This window comes from Calcarisporiella thermophila (genome assembly GCF_041956535.1).
Source record: "Calcarisporiella thermophila strain CBS 279.70 unplaced genomic scaffold VTP21scaffold_7, whole genome shotgun sequence".
NCBI classification, from domain to species: Eukaryota; Fungi; Calcarisporiellomycota; class Calcarisporiellomycetes; order Calcarisporiellales; family Calcarisporiellaceae; genus Calcarisporiella; species Calcarisporiella thermophila.
The window spans coordinates 753,403-770,008 of record NW_027192197.1 but is presented as its reverse complement, the minus strand read 5'-3'; the positions used below and the strand labels follow the sequence as shown (position 1 = coordinate 770,008).

The 16,606-nt window shown below is 44.0% G+C and overlaps 7 protein-coding genes across 7 annotated transcripts; 3 read left to right on the top strand and 4 right to left on the bottom strand.

The window, feature by feature from the left end:
- Window positions 1-384: 384 nt before the first annotated feature.
- Window positions 385-669, bottom strand: VTP21DRAFT_10603 (uncharacterized protein; the record flags this gene model as incomplete). Its single annotated transcript, XM_069389958.1, has 1 exon — window positions 385-669. One exon carries the CDS (start codon window positions 667-669, stop codon window positions 385-387), a length of 285 nt encoding a protein of 94 aa, XP_069253226.1.
- A 786-nt stretch (window positions 670-1,455) lies between these two features.
- VTP21DRAFT_10602 (uncharacterized protein) lies at window positions 1,456-2,598 on the bottom strand (the record flags this gene model as incomplete). The annotated part of the gene is made up of 4 exons (XM_069389957.1): window positions 1,456-1,590; window positions 1,817-2,094; window positions 2,172-2,495; window positions 2,556-2,598. The coding sequence occupies 4 exons, from the start codon at window positions 2,596-2,598 to the stop codon at window positions 1,456-1,458; spliced, it is 780 nt and encodes a 259-aa protein (XP_069253225.1).
- A 740-nt stretch (window positions 2,599-3,338) lies between these two features.
- On the top strand, window positions 3,339-4,751 carry VTP21DRAFT_10601 (uncharacterized protein; the record flags this gene model as incomplete). The annotated part of the gene is made up of 3 exons (XM_069389956.1): window positions 3,339-3,459; window positions 3,628-4,184; window positions 4,260-4,751. The coding sequence occupies 3 exons, from the start codon at window positions 3,339-3,341 to the stop codon at window positions 4,749-4,751; spliced, it is 1,170 nt and encodes a 389-aa protein (XP_069253224.1).
- Window positions 4,752-5,305: 554 nt separating this feature from the next.
- VTP21DRAFT_10600 (uncharacterized protein) lies at window positions 5,306-7,144 on the bottom strand (the record flags this gene model as incomplete). Its single annotated transcript, XM_069389955.1, has 2 exons — window positions 5,306-7,038; window positions 7,135-7,144. 2 exons carry the CDS (start codon window positions 7,142-7,144, stop codon window positions 5,306-5,308), a joined length of 1,743 nt encoding a protein of 580 aa, XP_069253223.1.
- A 1,319-nt stretch (window positions 7,145-8,463) lies between these two features.
- On the top strand, window positions 8,464-10,951 carry VTP21DRAFT_10599 (uncharacterized protein; the record flags this gene model as incomplete). Its single annotated transcript, XM_069389952.1, has 4 exons — window positions 8,464-8,946; window positions 9,009-9,143; window positions 9,223-9,756; window positions 9,836-10,951. The coding sequence occupies 4 exons, from the start codon at window positions 8,464-8,466 to the stop codon at window positions 10,949-10,951; spliced, it is 2,268 nt and encodes a 755-aa protein (XP_069253222.1).
- A 406-nt stretch (window positions 10,952-11,357) lies between these two features.
- VTP21DRAFT_10598 (uncharacterized protein) lies at window positions 11,358-14,150 on the bottom strand (the record flags this gene model as incomplete). Its single annotated transcript, XM_069389951.1, has 6 exons — window positions 11,358-12,662; window positions 12,735-13,114; window positions 13,195-13,348; window positions 13,421-13,500; window positions 13,563-13,617; window positions 13,692-14,150. The coding sequence occupies 6 exons, from the start codon at window positions 14,148-14,150 to the stop codon at window positions 11,358-11,360; spliced, it is 2,433 nt and encodes an 810-aa protein (XP_069253221.1).
- Window positions 14,151-15,813: 1,663 nt separating this feature from the next.
- On the top strand, window positions 15,814-16,264 carry VTP21DRAFT_10597 (uncharacterized protein; the record flags this gene model as incomplete). The annotated part of the gene is made up of 2 exons (XM_069389950.1): window positions 15,814-15,977; window positions 16,042-16,264. 2 exons carry the CDS (start codon window positions 15,814-15,816, stop codon window positions 16,262-16,264), a joined length of 387 nt encoding a protein of 128 aa, XP_069253220.1.
- Between the last annotated feature and the right edge of the window lie 342 nt (window positions 16,265-16,606).

Genomic DNA, 16,606 nt, shown 5'->3' with positions numbered 1-16,606 from the left:
AGACCTAAATCCAATAAACGCCTGAAGTCTCAGCATGAGGTAAAGATGCGTCTTTGCCGTGGATGTAAGCAGACTGGCCATGACCTACGTAATTGTCCTAGTCGGAATTAATGTATGTAAAAATAATATTATTGATAATAAATGAATAAAAGTAAGAAATGTGGCAGATGTTATTGATACACATCATATACTATTAAGTTCAATTTTTGGTTGATTTACTGAGAGTTAATAACATGTAGCGTGTATCTTGGAATTTGACGATTAAATATTCAAGAAAATTAATTAACCAACTTAGCAGTAATTAACCAACTTAGCGGTAATTAATAGTTATACCCGGGTACAAATAGAATTACCCTTTTCTAAATTAAGCAGAAAACTAATTTATTAAGAGTGACTAGTGTTAGGGGACCAGTTCTGGACATGTTCCCTCTTCAATTCCAAGGCTCTTTTCAGCAGCGGTTCAGCTTGCTCATATTTTCCCTGTTTCTCATAGAATTCGGCTAGGTAATAAAGTGTGTTTCCAATATCCAAGTCAGTTCCCAACAACTCCGCTTTTGTCAACGCTCGTTGAAACAGAAGTTCAGCTTGCTCACATTTTCCCTGGCTCTCATAGAGTCTCGCTAGGTTGACAAGTATGATTGTGGTATCTAGATGCTCAAATCCCAACATCTTTTCAAATATTGTCAGCGCTCGTTAATATAGCTGCTCTGCTATCTCATTCTTTCCCTGTCTCTGATAGTGTACGGCCAGATCGGTAAGTTTGTTTGCAGTATTCGGATGCTCAGATCCAAATACTTTCTCAACGATTGTCAGCGCTCGTTGAAACAAAGGTTTCAGCTAGTTCATATTTTCCCTGATATCTATAGTGTTTAGCTAGCTCGCTAAGTGTATTCGCAGTATCCGGGTGCTCAGATCCCAACCCTCTCTCAACGATTGCCAGTGCTCGCTGAAATAGTTGTTCAGCTTGATCACGTTTACCTTGCCTTCCATAGAGTTTAGCTAAATTATTAAGTGCGTTCGCTGTACACAAGTGCATTGACCCCAATACTTTTCGCTAATATCATAGGAGAAGTGTGCTAGTTTCTCTGTACCATTTACCATCCAATTATCCAGTAAATAATTGACTATCCGATTAAGCAGTTTACTCAGTCAGCTGCTCTGACTTAATTTGTTCAGTGTTCATATCCTCAAGTATTGCAACAAAATAGTGAATGTGTTGAATATAGGCATTCATATAAAATCGTGCGCAAGGATCAAATTGGTTATTTATGCACCAATATGTCGTTTCACAATCGAGCGCTTTGATTATATTCTGGGCACATTTTAACATTTCCCCGTTGGAAATTGTGCCATATACCACATTCTGAACAAGCCGATGGGTCCGTAAAGTAGTATTTAATATATCGTATTCATCTCCAGCTTCGTCATGTGCTAGATAAATAAATGAATAATTAATCAGAACAGAGAGCGCAGATCGAATTTCATCTCATAAGTCATCATCCTCCAGTCCTTCAGATGATATATTTTATGGAGCCGATTCACTATCGAAGTTTGAACAGTAATGCACAAAAAGATAAGAAGATATTTCATCTGGATGTAGAAATGCACAAGCTTGTAAAATCCCCACAGTGGTCGGATTCAACAATTGAATACTCTCAAAAGAAACTGTCCAAACAGATTTCACTGTGCAGTGATATCTGTTTGGGCCGCTTTTATCATTAAATACGAACAAAGCTTCCTTGCACTCTTGTAGCATTTTAAGATAGCTTTGAAGAGTACATCCGCGGCTCTTGATATAACCACGCGCAAGCCCTACCGTAAAGGGTATGTAGTCGAGCTCGTGGATCACGCTGCAGGCGTGGTGAAATCGTAGACTATCCCGGTTGATCGAATTCGCATCTTGTCTCAATAGCAGAAAGAGAGCCTCTTCCTCTTCCATTTTGCCCACGTCAATTACCGTCGCATAGTATTCTTGGATTGGCTCTTGTGTGGTTATGATGATATCTCCGCCTTCCCGAGGCAATAACCCATATATTTTCTCAGATACTTCGATATCCACATTGTCCAGTAAGAGTAGCCAATTCGAATTGATTTCTAACAAGTTTCGAACCCATTCAAAGATGTGCTCTTCTGTTGCTTTCTCGTCCATATTTGCTTTTATGATGCCAAGCTCAGTTGCCAATTTACGGAAGGAGCTGACAGCCATCGACCAGCCATCGACCAGCCATCGACATTGAGCCAGAACACATAGTCATATCGCTTATGCGGAGTATAGCAATATCTGAGCATCAACTGCGTTTTCCCCATTCCACCGAGTCCCTTTAACGCAACGATTTTACATTCGTTGCTTGAACCTTCTCTCTCAAGAGCTGCACCAATTTTGTTGATTATAATGGGGCGCTCAACAAAAGCATTATTTTTCAATGGAACACCATAGAATTTTTTTCTGGCATTCTTTGATGAGATCACATTAGCATTGTAGGTTTTGCGTGAATCTTTTAATCAAATTAGCAATACGTGGTGAAGTCATGTTGAAGGTAGACTATACAGATTACTTGCCGACTGATTTAGCTCCATCCAATTTAAAATGACCACCATATATTGAGGCAATATAGTAATATCGTTTAGATATTGAAAATGATACTCTTTATTAAAGAGCCTCCTCCCAAAAAAACGTAGAGTAATTTCGCTCAAGTGCAAGAATGGCTCGAGAACTTCGCGATGAACTAAAGAGAGGAGAGGAGAATAATTTTCACGTTTCACGACAAGAGTGTGGCAAAGAAAAGCTTATTTATTGGAAGCCTCATACAGCCATTTTGGGCAACTAACATACTAAATCCTCCGTTCTCCAATCTATTTATCAATATATCCATATACTATATTGAATATTTTTAAACATACTTTCTAACTGGTGTGGGCCATATTTCGAGCATTTTGATTCAAGTATTGTAAAATGCAATCGATTAACGAACTACAGTAATTTCTCCATCGTGTAATATGTGTAGTGCAACCGAAAGTTGTGATAGCACTATTCACAAGATTAAACCATATTTCTGTCGACCCAACATTCATCATCACACACAGCCTCCTCTGAGGACTATGGCGAGTATTCCAGGCTTACTCTAATTTTTTAGGCATATATGCCTTGTCTAAAAGATTACTTGCGATGACTGACATCCTTGGGCAAGTGGATCTTGCAGCTCTTGTTCTTGCCATTGGAGGATTCATCTGGGCGGCTGAGTCACAGAGAGAATTTCTTAAGTCAACATGATTTAGCCGAATATGGAATTAAGCTAGCTCTCACAAGTCAAGGCATTGGAAATAGGAGAACACAGGTAATGCCTTGCTGTCTTGGCCACGGGGGTGAGGCGAATGTACAGCTGATGAATTGGTTTGGGTCTCAGTTTACAATGCTCACACCAGAAGATATTGATGTCTTGTGGGATAGACTTGGGAAAGGTAGGAATGATCGAAGAGAAAAGAATCTTCCTACCACTGCGCATGCATTGCTGTCTGTGGTAATCGGGTGTACATGGGTTATCTCAAATTTTGTTTTTTTTTTTACAACGATGAAGAGTAGAAGCGTACTATTGGCATTGGTTGGATGGCTTACATCGTTTTGCCTAGAAGTCCCATTAGGATGGCTGGTTGCCAGACTGCAAAAAAATGGTGCTCGGGAATGTGTAGTAGCTGGACATAGGTGGATTGCTAAACAACTGGTGTGGGCATTAGTCGACGCCATCATTGAGAGTGATATTAAAACATGCACTTATCCCTGCACTCCAGGCGAATGCATCCACGCATACATTATGGTTGACAGGCTTGGATGTTTACTTCCCTACACTGCAGTGGATGCTATTCTGAGCACGGCAATAGGGGCGAGTGGGACCCCATTTCTTTGCAGAATAAGATTTGGTAGGATTTTTCAGCTGTTTCATGCATTGGAGCAAATCGCAATCCGAACAAATTCCTTAATACCATTAGAACTTCATCATAGCCGTACTCCAGAAGGCGGTGTGCAATTGCGCATTAGAGCATGTGGATGCACAGTGCATTGGAGAGTGAAGCGAGAAAGCTTTCAATTTGAACTTCAAGCAGGCGGATTCATTGTGAAAGGCTCTAATGTCCTGCTTAGTCCCAAGAGCATGATAACTAGTCCTGATGGTACTATAGCTAATCCTGATGTTAATAGAGGACTGTTTGCGGCAGTGGAATGACTCCAACGTTGCATACGAAGCGGTGATAGTGACACTGTAAAGGTAATCTCGGCAAACCTGAGGTCTCAACTCAACTTTTCGGAGAAAATGATGTTGGCCATAGGGGCTGGTGCATTGGTAAAGTGGCCAATGTCACGTCAAGATGCAGCTCACCGCGTGCAAGAATTCACAATCTCTGAGTCGCTGCCGTTATCAAATGATATTGCCCCTTGGCTTCATGCCTTAGAAAAGCCGTGGTGTCGTTCTAATCAATATCAACAGCCTTGTCTTACCATTATGCTGTCAATAGCGATATGTGAACAGGACTTGGATTTTGCTGGAGAACTGCAGCAGATGGGAGGTCGGGTGGTACTTGCGGTGCTGAATGAAGCTGACGCAACAGCAAAGGCAACAAAAGCAGAGATTTCAACACAAAAGCAAGGAATTCTTTCATGTCATCCACTTCTGCTGGACAGCCAGTGGAGTCAAAAACTGATCATTGGTAGTCAAACTGAAACCCCTAAAACATTCCTAGTGGCTATGAATGATATTTGAAGGATCCAGCAGTGAGCTGACTTAGCCTTATTTAAGGCAACAACTTGTGAGAGTAGTCTGGAGCGCAAAGAAATGCCAGCTGAACCATTATACTAAGGCACTATTGCAAGCCACTATTGAAATAATTATCAATTAAAGTGTATTCAATTTAAACCAAAAATTATTGGGGCCATACATTTGTCTTATTTATAATTTTCTCTCCCCATCTCATCCCTTAATTTTCGACAGAAAAATCAATGAACTACAAGAAAATGATGGGCTGAATGAAACTATGAATTTTACTATTGGAAACGAGATGACCCTATGAACCCTTAAAAGTGCATTATATTGCAATTATGACACACAGAAACTCCATTTTTTTTTGGTATTGATATACATGAATGGGACTATTAAATGCAAGCAATATAAGGAAAAAAAAAATAGTAGCGTGTGATGTGTTGTGAAAGATAGCATCAACAAGTATGAAAAAAAAAAATTTAGGTCATGATGGAAAATTCCATTATCACCAAAATATATTCGGAATAACAATTAGAGGTCCCTTTTGAAGTAGGCTACTACGGCTTTTGCTGTAGAACACACTGGATTACGACTAGACAGTTACGCGTGGTCACGGTATCCGGGTGCTCTGATCCCAATACCTTCTCTTTAATTTTCAGCGCTCGTTCATACAGTGGTTTAGCCTGCTCATATTTTCCTTGATTACCACAGAGTGCGGCTAGGTTGGTAAGTATTCTCATTGTATCTGGGTGTTCTGGTCCCAACACCTTCTCAGCGTTCGTCAGCGCTTGCTTATACAGCGGTTCAGCTTGTTCATATTTTCCTTGATTACCATAGAATTCGGATATATTGTCGAGTGTGGTTAGAGTATACGGGTGCTTTGGTGTCAATTTCCTCTCAACGATCGTTAGTGCTCGTTTATACAGCAATTCAGCTTGTTCATATTTTCCTTGCTTATCATAGATTGAGGCTAAATTGTTGAGTCCGCCCACAAAAAACGGGTGGTCTGACCCCAATCCCTTCTCAACCATATTCAGCGCTCGTCGACAGAGCGGTTCGGCTTTATCGTACTTTCCTTGACTCTCATAGATTCCAGCTAGGATGTTAATCGTGCTCGCAGTATCCGGGTGCTCTGGCCCCAACTTCTTCTCAACGATCGTCTGCGCCCGTAGACACAGTGGTTCGGCCTGATCATATTTTTCTTGCTCTTTATAAAGTGCGGCCAGACTGCTAAGTGTGGTTGCAAGTTCCGGGTGCATTGGCCCCAAAGCCTTCTCTCTAATTGCCAGCGCTCGTTTAAACAGCGGTTCAGCTTGTGCCAATTTTCCTTGACTTTCATAGAGTGTGGCTAGATTGTTGAGCATACCCGCAGTTTCCGGGTGGTCAGGACCCAACATCTTCTCAAACATCGCCAGCGCTTGTTTATACAGCGGTTCAGCTTGTTTATATTTTCCTTGGTTTCTATAAAGTGCAGCCAGGTTGTTAAGTGAACTTGCAACATCCGGGTGCGTTGGCCCTAACACCTTCTCTCTAATTTTCAGCACTCGTTTAAACAGCGGTTCAGCCTGTTCATATTTTCCTTGAATATTATAGAGTGCGGCTAGGTTACTAAGTGCGCTCATAGTATCCGGGTGCCCTGTTCCCAACTCCTTCTCAGAGATCGCCAGTGCTCGCTTATACAGTGGCTCAGATTGCCCATATTTTCCTTGACACCTATAAAGTGCAGCTAGGTTGTTAAGTGTGTACGAAGCAAACAGGTGGTCTGATCCCAACGACTTTTCAACGATCGCCAGCGCTCGTTTATACAGGGGCTCAGCTTGTGCAAGTTTTCCTTGATTTTTATAAAGTGCGGCTAGTGTGTTGAGTGCGCCCGCAGTTTCCGGGTGCTCTGATCCCAACTTCTTCTCCGCGATTTTCACCGCTCGTTGACATATCGGCTCAGCTTTTTCATACTTTCCTTGATTTTTATAAATTCCGGCTAGATTGTTAAGTATGCAAACAATGTCCGGGTGCTCTGATCCCAACACCTTCTCTCTGAGAGCCAGTGCTTGTTTAAACAATGGTTCAGCTTTTGCATATTTTCCAAGACTATCATAGCGTTCAGCTAGAACCCTGAGCGTGTTCACAGTATCCGGGTGCTCTGATCCCAACTCCTTCTCAACAATCGTCAACGCTTGCTGATACAGTGATTCAGCCTGTTCATATTGCCCTTGGCTATCAAAGAGTTCGGCTAGCTTGTTGAATTTGCGCGCAGCAGCCGGGTACTCGGCACTAAATTCTACACTTGTTTCTACACCGAGTTATTTAGGATTAGTTTTGATACATAGGATTTTAGGCATCCAAGGTGTTCACCCAATTTTTTTGGTTCCAATTGAATTAAACTTACCAGTAAACATGGGGATACGGTCCAATTGCAAGGGCAAGTCAAGCACTTCGCGATGACTTTTATATAAAAAGAAAAAAAAAAACAATTTCACAGGAAGTTTGAAAATGTTTGAACTAGTTTTAAAACTTTTGAGTAACTTTTGAAGCCACTATAAACAACAAACAAACAATATGGTAACACCATTCCATCAAGCAATTTATTTATACATTCCGTACTTTAATGCTTTTACTCATCTTACTCTCCTATTTAAAACAGTGTTGGCTGTATTTCAAACTCTCATGTCAAGCATTGTCGGTACCGTAGCCTATACACCCGGACCACATTGCTTACTACTTCGATAACACTTAAGCATCATCCGAGTCTCTCATCATCTTGCCAAATTAGAGATCGAGGCCATAGGGGCCGAATGGGTAAGGGCGCGAAAAAGGCGGGATATTAAGCTGTTTCGAAGCAGGTGAGTAGCGATATAAGAAGCTGTCAGTGTGGCGCTGGTATTGAAATGAAAGAGTAATTTCTTTTTTTTTACCTTTCTTACTCCGAATCGTTTTTTTACGTCAATTTCCCGATTACCTCAGCTACCTTTTCTGCATCTTATATTTTACCACTTTTTATTTTTTACCGGAATATAAATATTTAGGCATCTTTATATAATTCAAAAGAGCAAAATGAATAAATTGGTAAAGATAATATCAGAAAAATTATTTTATCTCGTCTAAATAATTTGAAGCGCAATGGTGCATTAATAAAAGGTTGAACTTACAATTCTAATATGTTATTATAAGGTATCATATTGGTTTTTAACAAAGTTACATTCAAAATTATTAAATGGTTTGTCCACCTGCAGATATCTCCTCGAAGTGGTGCAGATGTCAACATGCCCTATTCAAAATAACCTTGGGAGACTGCAAAACTCCTAGCTTAATCTTGGAAGCATATCCGAGAAGCTCGGCGCGGTTGACAAGGTTGGGAACGGTTTCTCTCAACTCCCCGACTGTATGCTTTATTTTCCATGAGCTTACCAGGATATCATGAAAAATTATACCAGTTACTGGGGGGCTGAATTACGTTGGTTCGGTCGAGTTTATTCTCTGCCTATGACTAATGTGGTTTGATTCCTATGGGTCTGGGTGACAGTGAAAAAAGCTGGTGGGTGCTTGAATTATTGAGGGTATTTTTACTTACTAACTTGATAATTTACGTCACCCACTTCTGCATTAGGAATAATGAATTAGATGTAACTAATGATTTGGTGTTCTACTCCCTTTGTCGATACATTCAATTGGGATCTTCATCCTCACATTCATTTTTTTTAATCATTTTTGCATCATTATGTTATTAGTATCCATAATAAGCCTAATTACTTGGTTGGTGCTTGTGTGTCTCTCCTTCGCCGTTCATTTACACAAACGCGACTATGTCTCTCGCATATATTATGCCATTGAATTTGACGCTTCATCACCCGTCACTCCAGCAGATGTGGGCCGCGTGTTACAGGCACGATGGGAAGGCCCTATAGGACAGCTTCCACAGCATCACCTCTTTAGTGCTGTCAAGGGAGTGCCCGATATCTATACCTCACTTCACCAATTACGGAAAAGGGATTTAACTCAGGAGGATAGAGTAGTGGTAGAGGGTATAAAGTGGATTAAGGAGCAAAAGCCAAAACGGCTGGTGAAAAGGCAACCAGTGTGGACATCGAGAGGAGAAGTGGCTGAGAAGCGCAAAAAACCTGGAGACAAGCAGGGCGGATTAATGGGAATCATAAAAGAGCTTGATATTTCAGACCCAGGATTTTCCTATCAATGGCACTTGGTAAACGTGCTGGCCAGCACAGGGAGCTCTCAAAAGTAATAACATATACTCTTTCCTTTTAGTTTAACGATGCAGATCCAGGAAACGACATTAATGTAACGGGTGTATGGCGAGAAGGGGTGCTTGGAAAGGGTGTAGTAGTTGCTATTGTGGACGATGGGCTGGACGTTGACAGTGAGGATCTCAAAGCAAATTTTGTAAGCATAGGACTTGAGCGGACCTGCTAAACTACTCTGTCTTCTTTCTACTAATCTTGGGCATTTTTCTGGAATCAAGTTCGCTTCTGGTTCCTACGACTTTAATGATCATACGGCCATCCCCCGCCCGCAACTCTTCGAAGATACCCACGGAACCCGATGTGCCGGCGAGATAGCGGCAGTCAAGAATGATATTTGCGGGGTTGGCGTGGCATATGAGGCGAAGGTCTCTGGGATCCGCATTCTCTCCTCGGAGATAACCGAAGCCGACGAAGCCACCGCCCTCAACTATGGCTACCAGGACAACCATATCTATTCTTGTAGCTGGGGTCCTCCAGACAATGGGCGAGCCGTGGAAGCACCAGAGGGCCTGGTGAAGAAGGCCATTCTGCAGGGGATTGAAAAGGGCCGCGGGGGATTGGGCTCGATCTATGTGTTTGCGTCGGGGAACGGCGGAGGATTTGACGACAATTGTAACTTCGACGGGTACACGAACAGTATTTATACCATTACTATTGGGGCCATCGACCGAATGAACATGCACCCTTATTATTCGGAAAGATGCTCTGCACAGCTGGCAGTTACTTACAGCAGCGGGATTGGCAGCTACATTGTAAAAGCGACCTTCAACTCCTTTTCTCTCCTCAGCCTAATGTTAACGTCTTTATTGTATATTTGCTCTATGTGATTAGTATACCACTGATGTTGTCAAAATTTCCCACGAAACTTGCACCGCCCGACATGGAGGCACCTCTGCGGCCGCCCCCATCGCCGCCGGCATCTTCGCCTTGGTCCTGTCCGTGCGCCCGGATCTCACCTGGCGAGATATGCAGCACCTCTGTGTTCAAACCGCGATTCCAGTCTCGCTTGACGACGACGACTGGCAAGAGACCTCTGCGGGCCGCGCCTTCAATCACAAGTATGGCTATGGAAAACTGGATGCTTACCGCATTGTGGAAGCCGCGCGAAACCATGTGAAAGTTGGCCCCCAACTCAGAGTGAAGATGCCGATTGTCAGAGTGGACACCGAGATTCCACAGGACGAGACGGGACTGTATAGCGTCATGCGAGTCACCGAGGACTCTGTTGCGGACTTGAAACGCGTTGAGCACGTCACTGTCACCGTGAACATGGACCACGAGCGGCGAGGCGACGTGGAGATATACCTGATGAGTCCTCACAATGTTACATCTCAGCTGGCGGCGCGGCGGCGTTTCGATTTGAGCAACGAAGGCCTGAAAAATTGGACCTTTATGTCGGTGAAGCACTGGGAGGAAGAGCCCACCGGTTTATGGACCCTACGGGTGGTGGACAAGGTGAATCCCGAGGCGGGGGGGCGATTTATTGATTGGAGAATTGTCTTCTATGGAGAGGCGAAGCCGAACAATACTGCAGCCCCCTCTTCCACAATAGAAGGGCCGCTTCCACAAACACTTGCAACAGAAACAATGAGCGATGGAGCTGGGCCAATCGCGTCCAACGCCATTGCCGACTTGGATGAGATGCGCGAGGAAACACCACCCAATCAATATGGCTATCACGGATGGGTGCCCTATTTGCTCTTGGGGGCCGCCGCTTTGACGGCGGCGCTTGCCATCTGGCTCACCTATCGTCGCTTAACGGGGCAAAATGGTATCGAAGCAGAGAGGCAGCGAGATCACTATGAGTTTGAGGCGCTAAATGTTCTGGATGGCGTCGACGACGAAGATGACGACGACGAAGAGAGCACATTGAAGGAGGAAGTGCCGAAAGAAGGCGTCATGGTAGTGGAGAAGGAGAGCTCCTATAGCTACAGCGACGAGGACTGAGCTTATTTTATTCTCTTGTTTGAGTAGAACTTTTGTCTTTCCTTTCCTTTTTTAACCTTTATATCTGTTTGCTTTCATATCCTGAATATTAATGTATTTCAAAGAAAAATGGGAATATGAATACTATTAAATATATAAAAAAAAAGAAAGAAAAAGTAGGGAAACAAGAATAAAAGGAGCGAAAATCGAGAATAGACATTCATATCCAAGAGGATACCATAGGGTTTTAACAGAATTCAAGCAGACAAAGAATAAAAGAAAAAAAAACCTATAGAAGAAACACACCTAATATAGGTGTGAAAAAAAAAGGAATAAAAAAAAGGGGGAGAAAGGTGATAAATAAGGGGGGGAAGCTTTTGTAAAATGAGAAATCCAATATCCTGTAAAGCAAAGCACAAAATCTATTTCAAGGAAGGAATAAAATGTATATACCAATATGTACGTTATCACAAGTCGTTCTTCTTTTCTTCAATCTCCTCCTCCACACCTCCTCTTCATCCTCCATCTCCTCATCGCTCTCTCCGAACGCATCATACAGCTCTTGGTTCTCTTCTTCCTTGACATCTCTCAGTGGCTGACGGGACTCATCATCTTCACTTCCGTTGAGCACTGAGAATTCATAGTTATCCCTCTGCTTCCGGTCGCTCCACCATTTGCGCCCGAAATAGGCGAAAGCAGCAAGAACCCCGGTGATGAGGGCGCCTGCAACAATATACATGATAGTGCGAATGTCAAAGATGGCCCCATCCTGAGGCGTAACGGGTTCATTTCCTTCCTCCACCGCTGGATTGGCGCTAGTGGGTTGGGCATTGGGGCTGGAGGGCTCCACGATGGACGACGGTGATGATGATGTGGATGGTGTAGTTTCTTTGGGAGCTGGGGCAGAGAAGGTTGTGGTTGGGGGCTTGGGGGTGGGAGGGGGGGCGGGTTTAGCTGCTGCGGGTTTGCCTTTGGTCGCCGCCGGGGAGTGGACGCTCGGCACGGGGATCTTGGGACCCCCCGAGTCCACACCCTCTCCCGCTTTTTCATTGCGTTCTCCGTGGAACGAGATTTGCCAGTCCAACAACTTGCCGCCCTTGTCGGGGTTGAATTGGTCCACCACCTTCAACGTCCAGCTACCAATGGGATTCTCATCCCAGTGCTTCACGGTCATAAAGGTCCAATTCTTCAACCCCTCCGTGCTGTCATCGAACCGGCGGTGCGCCGCCAACTCGGACGTGACACCCGCAGGGCTGACGAGGAAGATCTCCACATCGCCACGATACTCGTGCTCCATATTGATGGTGACGGTGACGTGTTCCAGTCGTCCAAGTTTCGCCGACTTCACATTATCCAGCAAAACAATGGCTGACGAGGTCATCCCAACATCATTCTGGGGAATGGTCATGTCCACCTTGATCACGGGCAGCTTAATGACGGTAGCAGGGCCAACGCTCTTGAACGTCTTGGCTGCTTCAACGATGCGATAGGTGTCGAGCCGGCCATACCCAAACTTGTGGTTAAACATACGGCCAGATGCCGTCTTCTCCCAGTCCTCCTCGTCAAGGGAGATCGGCTCTGCCGTCTGCACCACGAGATGCTGCATGTCACGCCAGGTAAGATCGGGGCGAACCGAGAGGACAAGGGCAAAAATACCAGCTGCCAAAGGAGCCGCAGCCGATGTACCGCCGTGGCGCTGGGCACATGTGTTTTTCCCAACATCCGTGGTGAACTATTGATAAAACAGGGCCAAGTTAGTTTGCCGAATCTTGAAATAAAACTCATAAACCGATGGGATAGGTACAATGTAGTTGCCGCTTCCACTGCTGTAAGTGACCGCCAACATCGCAGAGCATTTCTCCGAATAGGCCGGGTAGTTATTCATGTGATCGATGGCACCGATGGTGATAGTGTATCGACTATTGGTATATCCATCGAAATTGCAGTTGTCGTCATAGATTCCACCGTTGCCGGATGCGAACACGAAGATCGAACCTTTGCCGCCGCGTCCCTTCTCTACTCCATTTACAAGTGCTTGATGGACCACCCCTTCGGGGGCTTCCACTGCCTTACCGTTGTCCGGTGGGCCCCAACTGCACGAGTAAATGTGGTTGTATTGATAGCCGTAGTTGAGGGCGGCCGCTTCGTCAGCGTCCGTAATTTTTGCTGACAAAATACGGATGCCTATTCGTTTAAGTCAAAGCATATGTTTTCATGAAGATCTTGGCGAAAGGGTGAATCCATCTGAAATTGCCATTAATTACCAGCAACCTTTGCACTGGGAGCAATCCCAATTCCGCACACAATATTTTTCTGGGCGGCGATTTCACCAGCGCAGCGAGTACCATGGTAGTCGTCAGGAAGACGGGGTTTAGGGAGGTCAGTATGGTCGTTAAAATCATATGAGCCAGGCGCAAACTTAGAAAAAGCGAAAGAAATGTAAATCAGATTTTGTCGAATCAAGTATAAATAGGAGTGAAGGTGGCTTACAAAGTTTTCCTTCAAATCATCGCTCTCCATGTCCAGTCCATCATCCACGATGGCAACCACAACGTTTTCACCGTAGTTTCCTAAAGGGTACTCAATCAATAAATAACCTCAATGGAATTTAGCAGCGGCAAACACTACTTACCCTGTCTCCAAACCCCAGTAACATTAATATCATTTCCGGGTTCATGTTCATTGTACTAAGAAAAAGAAAAAGCACAGAAAGAATAAATTATCCGATGGGATGAGAATCCGGTGGGGATGTGGTACAAACCAGATGCCATTGCTGGAAGAATCCGGGGTCCAAAATCTTAAGCTGTTTGGCTATTTTGGAGCTAGTCAAGACCTGCTCAGGTGCTCGCTTCTCCAGCTGTACACATTCCTTGTCATTGACGTCTAGATTTGGAATAGGCCCACGTTTGTGGCGGAGACGAGGCACTTGCTTGCTCATCGACAAGATGCCTTCTGTCGCATCACGTCTAGCCAACAAATGTCTCTCCGAGTCTCGTTTAGGTATGCTGAATAAATGATGTCGGGTCAGTTCTCCGATTGGACCCTCCCATACTGCCCCAAGTCTGCGTGCAATGATAGTGGGATGTGTGTCTTCTGTGATCTCAACAGAGTAGTAATGTCGATTTTTATGGTCAAGTTTATGAGGAGTTGAAGAAGCGGCCGATGATGACCCGCAAAGCAGAGCTATAAGGGCCAGACTAACTAAGCCTATAGATCTCATAATGTATGGACACTAAGACACTGATGGCAAACTCCAGTTGATTATTTTGATGATGGATGTTATTATGAGGGGAAAAGAGTAAATAGAGCAAAAAGGGAGGTGCAAGAAGTGGAGAGATGCAGTTGGGATGGACAACCAGAAGGCTAAAATATAATAGTAGAATAAAAAAAAATCGCAGCTAGCGATGTGCTGGCCTGTCTTATTTTGTTTGTTCCTTTCGAAGAGAATGACCTATTTTTAAGACTTCTGGCAGTTTCAACTCCGAATTACTCTGGGTTGCAAAGCCACCAAGGGAAGATGCTAACCTCAACGGTAACTGACTGTCGAATTTTGAATTCAAACCAGCCCCTTTGCATCATCGGAGGTTACCATAAGCGCTCTATCCCCTATCTACGCTCCTACCGATATCGTATGCACGTCACCGACCATTTCCCTCGCCTTTCTACATGCTAGCTCGGCCAACCCCCATCGCCCTGCCCTGATTCCCTTGGTATAGTGTCTCTCAACGGGACTCTCAGGAAATGGGTGTTGTGAGTCACAATTAAGGGCGCACTCTAAAAACTCCCGATATTCAATCGACCAAATCGGATGCTGTCTTGTAGGCCAATGCTTAGTAGGAGTGTTTATAATTTTAGAACTGAAGCATATGAACTGCTTACCTTCGTTTCTATATGACATTGAGATAAGACAACGTGATAGTTTTGAATTCAAACTCTTTTGTCGCCTTAAAGCCAAAATTAGCCTGGGGGAAAACCTGTAGTGCCTCGCCCTAACCGCATGGGACGAAAAACGGACTTATCTGCTTCCAAGTGGGAATAGCTTGGAGATACTTGTGGGGTTCAGCAAAAGAGGATGCCTTGCCCACTAATGCCGATCCGAATTGAAGCCGAACCCGATCTATTCTGAAATCTTCCTGGCCGAAATAGAAACAATATAGATAGATTTCAAGCTGCCATTTCCTCCAGGATGGATGGCGCTTAGCACCCACTCTCTCCCTCCCGCACTTTCCGAAGGTGACCAAATTGAAATTGTATTAAAAAGTGGGGTGATTTCGAAGGCTTGTGCAAAAGCGATGTCCGTAATACATACCTTTGGCGAATCGTGAATACAGAGATATTAATAGAAATGAATATCAAATCTAAGATGGGTGACGCGACGACATTCAGAACAGGGTTGAAATTCATCTGACCAGAGGCTTAACCAACTAAATCATCCTAGATTTGGTGCGATCGGCTCTAGCATTTCAATGCAACTCCAATCGTAGGATAGGCTATTTCAGCTACAGAGCCAAAAAATTATCGAAATGATATTCAAGAGCCCATGATGTCGTTTATACTCTTCAGCTCATCCCTGGAATTTGGTGATTCAAATAGGCAACCGCTTCTCACAGTTGATGGAGGAAGCGGAGCATTTCGATAAGAGTTCTTATTTTCAGGGGAATCAAATCATACACAACTGGAAAAGGATTTGAAAAGATGGGATGGCAAATTGTTGCTTATCCAATTCCCGAGTTTATTTTCAATTTTTTGCAACATGCTTCTCACTAAATAGAAAATCATGATATAAGCACACCCCCACTCTACAAAGAGAGTTGTCGCACTGATATACGACGTGCAGGTTATCCGCACACCCGCTCTGCGGCTCTCTTTCAGACTATTTGAGCATGTATATGCGCAACACCGTGTTCTTTCTCTTGCTGCTCATCGGCAAGGTGGCATCGTTTCAAGAGGATATTAGCGCTCTGGTGAACCGAGATGGGACGATCACCTATTATGGCAAAAAGCGCATTACTACAAAGCACCACGATATATTGCTCCAACTTGATCAGTGAGCGCCAAATGCCTCCAAGTAATTATCTTTCCGGCAGGCTAACGTTAATTTGGTTGAACAGGTTCCCTGAATGCGCCAAAAAATTGTTCGTGCGTCTCCGTCCTGACGACGATGGACCCCCTTACCCGTGGCGCACCATCTCGAGAAAAAATGCATTTGGGCAAAAGTACATTCTAGGCTTAAATGTGGATGGAGGAACGGTGTTCACATTCGATGCGAAGATTTCGCCGGCTGTAAGCCCCACGTGTGTTACCCGTTTTCGCGGAAAACTTGAATGGGCGTAGCGGCATTTCTCCTCACACCCTAAGTTCATAGCTATTACCTTATTTTTTGAAATGAAGTCAGTGTTCTAAGTAGCCTCATTTATTTCAGAGAACATTAGAATGTACTCAGATAAAGTACAAACAATCTCAGTTATACTTGACGACGTGAAATTGTAAAACAAATATAGCTGAGCGGGCCTCAGCGAAATAATAAATAAAAGAACTGCCCCAAACCACAAGATTGAACATAAGCCTATGTATCTGAAATCATATGGAAGACAACTGCTCCAACGAGACCAAGCGTTTGCTACACCGTGTCCATTTCTCCTAACTGGGCATCCTTCTCTAGAGATGGAGAGCTGG